The sequence below is a fragment of the Sinocyclocheilus anshuiensis genome, unplaced genomic scaffold (assembly GCF_001515605.1).
Source record: "Sinocyclocheilus anshuiensis isolate Anshui unplaced genomic scaffold, SAMN03320099.WGS_v1.1 scaffold112, whole genome shotgun sequence".
Lineage (NCBI taxonomy): Eukaryota > Metazoa > Chordata > Actinopteri > Cypriniformes > Cyprinidae > Sinocyclocheilus > Sinocyclocheilus anshuiensis.
This window is the reverse complement of record NW_015557175.1, coordinates 219,135-227,120: the sequence shown is the minus strand read 5'-3', so window position 1 is coordinate 227,120 and position 7,986 is coordinate 219,135. Positions and strand designations below refer to the sequence as shown.

The window sequence follows — 7,986 nt, the reverse complement described above, 5'->3', positions numbered from 1 at the left end:
GGTGCGAGTGTGCTCATTATACCACGGTGTCAGACTGTTTTCCTTAATCTTCCTTAAGCGTAAAGGAGCAACCGTATCTAAAATGCTAAAAAAGAGAGAGTCCATAGTTTCTGTTGCATCATCAAGTTGTTCTGAGGTTTTGGATATGCTACGGAATTGAGATAAATCAGGAAGATTACTTACAAAGCAGTCTTTTGTGGTAGAAGTAATGGTTCTGCCATACTTATTTTTGCCATACAGTTTTAGCTATATGAAGTTTGCACAAGACTAGATAATGATCTGAGATATCATTGCTTGGCTGCATAATTTCAACACCATCGACATCAATTCCATGTGACAGTATTAAATCTAAAGTATGATTTCGACAATGAGTAGGTCCTGAGACGTGTTGTCTAACCCCAATAGAGTTCAGAATGTCTATGAATGCTGATCCCAATGCATCTTTTTCATTATCAACATGGATATTAAAATCACCAACAATTAAAACTTTATCTGCAGCCAGCACTAACTCGGATATAAAATCAGCACATTCTTTAATAAAGTCTGTATGGTACCCTGGTGGCCTGTATACAGTAGCCAGTACAAACATCACAGGGGATTTATCATTAACAATTGTTTCTCTGGATAATGTTATTTGAAGCACCATTACTTCAAACGAGTTATACTTGAAGCCCGCCCTCTGAGAAATACTGAAAATATTGTTATAAATTGTAGCAACGGAGTAGAATTTACAGTTTTAGCTATATGAAGTTTGCGTTAAATTGCGCTATATTAAATTTTTACGTTTAGCATTAGCCAGCACTTTTAAATTTGCGAAGATGTCAGGTGCTCTGGCTCCCAGTAAACATTGGACTATGGTGGCTGGTGTCTCTATTTTCACGTTCCGTACAATAGAATCGCCAGTAACTAGAGCACTTTGATTAGGTTTCTCAGTGGGTGCGTCACTGAGTGGGGAGAACCTGTTTAATGTTTTGATCGGAACGGAAGAGCGGTGTTTTGACCAGCGACTATGCCTCCTCATTGTCACCCAGTTGCCCTGCTGCGGAGGCATTGTAACTGGAACCAAACAATGTACAGGACTCCCTGAGCTAGTCGCATCCAAAGCCGTATCTAGAGCCCTCACATTCATACTGTCCTCAATTAAAGTTTGGATGCGTGTCTCTAATTCTGAAATCTTCTCTGTCAGCCTAACTATTTCCCTGCATTTATCGTTATTTATTCTCATGCATTTATGTGAATCCCTCGTCGCCGACAGAGAGAGCTAAACTATACATGTGGCAAGCTGTGCAAACAACAATAGCAGGAGAAGAAGCCATTACTCACCGTGATTGATCAATGAATCTGACTTACCACTGTTGTTTGATGAACTCGTGAAAAAACAGAGCGAGAGAGAAAAAGAAAACAGCAATAGACGCGAATGGAAACACGAATGACAAGCTAACCGGCTAACGAATGCTAACGTGCTGCACGCGCTGTTTTAGAATAATAGAGAACGATCAAATTAATCAGATTAGTTTGATATGTAATATCAGAAATATGGTGGGAATTAAGTTATATTTGATCACTCTAAACAACAGATAGTGATAGTAAGATAGAGATTCAACAGAAAAGCAAAGCTACATGGAGATACAATCACAAACCACTCAGCAGCACGGTACACAGGAAACAGAAACATCAACACGGCCTTTTGTTACAGTCAGGCACTTGTTTAACACTTTAATTGTGACAGTTGTAATAGATTTGGTTTAATCGTGCAGGAGCATTTTTGGCTCCTTATCTTGAGATGCCAGGGACATCTTCCTGTCTCTGCTGGGATGTTGGAGAATGAGACATGAATGCAGAAGTTTACAACGGTTCACTTCCTGTGAGGGACAGAGATACAATTATTCATCTCTCAAGTATTCTTCCTCTTCTTGTGCTCTTTCTCTCTGTGTTTATATCTCTGTCCTATTGATTACAGAAGCAGTTCCAGATGTGCATCATGAGCCTGAACTGCATTATTGATTACAGTTGCCAAGATCAAAGCTGGTTGAGAAGCATATTTCCACAATGGCCTCTGATATATTACCTATATTACCTATGAGTGCATTGCATCACACAATCCAATGCTTACTGTTTATTGGACACCTCAGTAACACACTTTTTTTTACCGATCATGTCATTTTGCTTGTTGAATATGTGGAAGTAAAGTGAGGATGGGTTTTCTTTCTCTCTGCAGGCTACATAGCTGTGGTATTGGAGAGGAAGGTTTTGCTGCTCTGGCTTCAGCTCTGAGATCAAACCCCTCACTCCTGAGAGAACTGAACCTGAGCTCTAATAAACCAGGAGATTCAGGAGTGAAGCTGCTGTCTCATGTACTGGAGGATCCACACTGTAAACTGGAGAAACTACTGTAATTTTTAAATTGTTTTTTTCATTTTAGTAAATATTTTAAAATATTCTATAAAATCCTCTGTCATTTTTGTTTTATCTTCTTTCTTTTTGTTTTTGTTTAATTTGTCTGTTTTCTTACTAATATTTAATAAGAGGCTTACATGAGAAATCACAAAATGTCACCTCTGTGCAGCGTTAAAAAGCCATTTTCATGTGAAGTCTGAGCAAAATAAAACCTAGAACCTAGACATATAAAACCCACTCTAGAAATGCAAATTTAACCATAATATAATTGGTTCACAAAGCTGCTTTTTAAGCCCTGGTGTCTGCATTGCGTTTGAATGCATGAAATACAACACAGTTGTATAGATGTCACTCCTATAGACACATAAAAATAAACACCCACACTTTCTTACTTATGACGCTTTTTTGGGATGCATCAGTCATTTTTAACTCATCCTGCATTTATGCGTTTGTTCATTTGTAATCGTGACATGTTGCTCTCTATCTCTGCAGGCTGTCTGATTGCAGTATTGGAGAGAAAGGTTTTGCTGTTCTGGCTTCAGCTCTGAGATCAAACTCCTCACACCTGAGAGAACTAAATCTGAGCTCTAATAAACCAGGAGATTCAGGAGTGAAGCTCTCTGACCTGCTAGAGGATCCACAGTGTAATCTAGAGAAACTTCAGTAAGTGATTGTTTTATTCCATTTTATTAAATATTTTAAAGGATTCTATCAAATTCTCTCTCTTGATAATTATGTATCTTCTCTCTTTTGTGTTTTGTTTAATTTGTCCATCAGTTCAGATGAAATATAGGAGACTAACAAAACACCTCTGTGTAGCTTCAGTGATGCAATAGTTGATAGGGTTGTACCATCAAGTGCTTTAAAATCTTTTTTTCTTTCTATTTTTCTTTCCATTTTTAGTCTTCAGCTGTTGATAACGACTGAAATGACGCCACATGAGTGTATATATATATATATATATATATATGTGACCCTGGACCACAAAACCAGTCAAAAGGGTCAGTTTTTTTGAAATTGAGATTTATACATCATCTGAATAAATGAGCTTTCCATTAATGTATGGTTTGTTAGGATGGGAAAATATTTGGCCGAGATACAACTCTTTGAAAATCTGGAATCTAAGGGTGCAAAAAAATCAAAATATTGAGAAAATCGCCTTTAAAGTTGTACAAATGAAGTTCTTAGCAATGCATATTACTAATCAAAAAATAAGTTTTCATATATTTATGGTAGGAAATTGACAAAATATCTTCATGAACATGATCTTTACTTAATATCCTAATGATTTTTGGCATAAAAGAAAAAAATATTATTTTGACCCATACACCAATGTATTTTTGGCTGTTGCTACAAATATACCCCAGCGACTTAAGACTGCTTTTGTGCTCCAGGGTCACATATATATATAGTACAGTATATATGTCTGATTTTATTCTCTGCAACATTTTAGTTTACTGCCTCACCTGCCATAAATCACACATCACACATGAACCTGGTGTCACTGACACTAACTACAAAAGGCAAACAGCTTTCTTCTGATGAACATGACTGACCCATACTGGACAAACATCTGAACTGACCCAGCAGGATTCAACACGAGGGCTGTCAGAGCTTAGAACACAAACACAGTAGTAGTGTGTTATTATTAGTGTTGTGGATGATAAATAATGTCATATCTGCTCAAAGATTGTATGTTAGCCACAGAAGTTACATGAATCAGCTTATCAAAAACATTTTTTGGTAAGGCTGGCTAATAATATTGTTTATGTTAAGTGTAATGTATAATGTGAGCGTAATGTATCATTTATAGAATTTTGTATTTGCGACTGTAAGATGTGTTGTGAGGATTGAGTGTATCTGTTTAATGGTATGTGGAATGTTTTTTGAATAATTGTGAACATTACATATCATCAAATTAATTACATGGTATACTAATTAACCTAATTGATGGCAAATAATTGGATATCAATATTTGCAGAGAAAAATATCCAAATCTACTTTTTAAATACAGTTTAAGGTTGTACATCACTTACTTTAGTTGTTATTGGCTAGATGCTTGGACATTTATTTGAGTTTTGTTTTTTAGCATCCATACTTTCAGTAAAGTTTAGAGTAGAAAAATACACATTTTATAATAACTTTTTGTATAATCATGGTAAGGAGAAATTATTTTGGTCAAGCTCAGGCAAATAAATGTAAGCACTTAACATCTTTAAAATGTATATAGTTCAGCATTTTAAATCAGTAGGATCATGATCTTTAGACAAAAGGCACCGAATACCAGGACTGACCTTTTACCTATACCTGTATTAAAGGGGTCATGATTGAGAAATCAATCGATATGTTGACATATAAGAATACACTGTAAGTTTCAGAACTCTAACCTTCCTTGTTAGCCTAAAATGTGAATATCTGTGATCACAGTCGTATCCAGCATTGAGGTCCCTGATGTCCAGACCTCAGTAGTTTTTCCGAGGTGTATAATAGAAGTTGTGACATAACTGCGTAACAACAACTGTACTTTCGTGCTGCAAAATATTGTACAACCTAAGATAACAGACTTTCCGAGAGGATGGTCTTAAAGTAAGTAAAAATAAATTAAGCCTGACTAGCAAAGTTTTGCCCTGACTCATCCTTCTGATATATCACTCTAAGCCCTTTTAGTGTATTTTACAGGTGCATCAAGAATTGTTTGTTTAGTTCATCAAGTAGTCATGAAATATGTCACAAAGACAAAAGACACAGAGTAGGCTGCACAATATAAAACATCTCATATTAATATTAATCAAAAGACAGTTTTATTTTTTAAAACAAACTGGTCCAAGCCTGGCTAAATCCCAATTTTGGAAACCACTTCCCTCTAACTATCATAAAAACTGTTTGTCTTTTTGCCTGATAATCCAAACCCCCTTCCAAAGGAGATCACCTCTCCCAATCCTGGCAAATAAAAGCCTCAGAGTGCCAGAGATCATCAGGCTGCTGGATTGGCAGGACCAAGGTGACCATTCTGTCATGATCCTTGAACGTCTCTCTCCCTGTGAGAATTCGTTGACTTCATGAGGTGTCACAGTGACAGCCCTCAACAAAGAGAAAGCATGGCAAGTCATGTGGCAAGTGGTTCATGCCTCCATGGAGTGCTTCACCATGACGTCAAAATGGAGAAACTTTTAATTAACTGGGAGACATCTGAAGTCAAGTTCATTGACTTCAGATACAAGGACATTCTGAAGAGGTCACCTTACAAGTCAAACTGTGGTATGTATTGCATAATTAATTGTTTCTGTGGTAATCAGTCCAGAACAATCATGTTGTGTCAATGCAAACTAACACATCAGACAAAATCTCTTTCCTCCAGGCACAGCAGCATACTCACATCCAGAGTGCCATGCCAGGGGGAAGTACTAGCAAATCTTGTGTAGTTTCTTGCTCCTTGGCTTGAGGGAGCAGTATTTGCGTCTGGTGGAACTGCTTCCCAAGGGATTTATATATATTGTCTATTCACGAGTTCACACTTACATATAATAAAACAGAGTAAAGGTTATGCGTATTTGGCGTGCTGTCCGAGGGGAGGGCTCCGAGCTCGGAATTTTGGCCCGAACCCAGAGTACCCCCCCTACGGGTTAGGACAGAAATAGTTGTAAGCGCGGAGAAGGGGTGGCGGAGGGATGCTGAAAAAACTGTCAAGGAACAGAGGTAAGTCTGCTGTGTATATATACTAAGGATGTGCATCTCATGACTCAGGCCGATACGATACGCATCTCGATGCATAGCCAACGATACGATACGATACATTAAAGATACATATGAAGCAGCTACTGATGTGATACGATTCACCCCTATTACGATGCAGTGCGATCCGATTTCGATTCAATTCGATTCAACACAATGCGATTCGATGATCACTTTTAATGCCTCAAGGCCTTTTTTCATAAAACAAGTTAACCAAATAAGCCAGGCTTATTTCAGTTATCTGACTCATTGTCAAATTATGTGGTTCCATAAAGCAAATTTAACACAGGCCTAGATCAAGCTTAGTCACTGTGGCAACTTATGCTGGGAAACTAACCTGGTCTAAAGCAGGCTAACTGTCAGGCTAAGCTAAGCTCCTCTACTGACCAACAGGAACACAATGATATTACCACTGTCTCACATACTATCATTTGACTTTTTTACAGTTTACAGCCATGCAGCCTTTCTCTCCGGTTTTATGACAGCTGTACCTTTTATAGTTTGCAGAACAGATAGCAGAACATTAGAACATTACAATCTAAAATTGCTCTTTAAAGCATTAAAATAACTAAATTGAAAGTTAAAATCACTGAATTAAAAATGAAAATAAATAATAAAGAAAATGACTATTTTAACTGCTATAAAAACCACACATTCACTCATTTGAGCTTAGTAATTAGTACTGTACTAGCTTAGATTTTGATTTACCCATTACAATAGTCCCTTTACAGTTACTGCTATCATAAAAATACACTTTATGTGTAGGTTTAAAATTCTGCAAAAGACACATTTAATGTCCAACAACAAATATTTTAGCAAAATGTATATTATACTCAGAATTATTGTGCTCCTATTCGATTGCGCTCCATCTGTTTAGCGTGCATGTGCGCAGCTGCGCTCGTTCACTCGTGTAAGCCTCACCTGCATCTCCATGACTGAGGCCGATACGATACGCATCTCGATGCATAGCCAACGATACGATACGATACATTAAAGATACATATGAAGCAGCTACTGATGTGATACGATTCACCCCTATTACGATGCAGTGCGATCCGATTTCGATTCAATTCGATTCAACACAATGCGATTCGATGATCACTTTTAATGCCTCAAGGCCTTCTACTGACCAACAGGAACACAATGATATTACCACTGTCTCACATACTATCATTTGACTTTTTTACAGTTTACAGCCATGCAGCCTTTCTCTCCGGTTTTATGACAGCTGTACCTTTTATAGTTTGCAGAACAGATAGCAGAACATTAGAACATTACAATTAATGTTTACTATTTTACTTTACTATTTAAAGCATTACAATAACTAAATTAAAAGTTAAAATCACTGAATTAAAAATGAAAATAAATAATAAAGAAAATGACTATTTTAACTGCTATAAAAACCACACATTCACTCATTTGAGCTTAGTAATTAGTACTGTACTAGCTTAGATTTTGATTTACCCATTACAATAGTCCCTTTACAGTTACTGCTATCATAAAAATACACTTTATGTGTAGGTTTAAAATTCTGCAAAAGACACATTTAATGTCCAAAAACAAATTTTTTAGCAAAATGTATATTTTACTCAGAATTATTGCGCTCCTATTCGATTGCACTCCTTCTGTTTAGTGCGCATGCGCGCAGCAGCGCTCGTTGCTCTCGCGTGCCTCACCCACTCAGCAAAATGGATGTGTTTTTGCACGAAAATCTGTGCAAATGTACTGGTGTGTGATGTTTTCTTTTATGGAGATTTTTTTTTTTTTAACCTGGCTTTTTGTTGTTTTAAACATATCTTTTCATTTCAAGACATAAGGAATATAAAGCCTTAGTGCCTAAAGGTCAGATTTTGTCAT

The 7,986-nt window shown here is 36.9% G+C and overlaps 1 protein-coding gene across 1 annotated transcript in view; it reads left to right on the top strand.

The window, feature by feature from the left end:
• Positions 1 to 4,027, top strand: part of LOC107678364 (protein NLRC3) — a 12,897-nt gene extending 8,870 nt beyond the window's left edge. The window contains exons 5-7 of the mRNA XM_016473603.1: positions 2,219 to 2,392; positions 2,890 to 3,060; positions 3,851 to 4,027. Of these exons, the coding sequence (XP_016329089.1) occupies positions 2,219 to 2,392; positions 2,890 to 3,060; positions 3,851 to 3,872 (367 nt within the window). The 3' untranslated portion in view covers positions 3,873 to 4,027. The remainder of the gene's footprint in view (positions 1 to 2,218; positions 2,393 to 2,889; positions 3,061 to 3,850) is intronic.
• Positions 4,028 to 7,986: the final 3,959 nt, after the last annotated feature.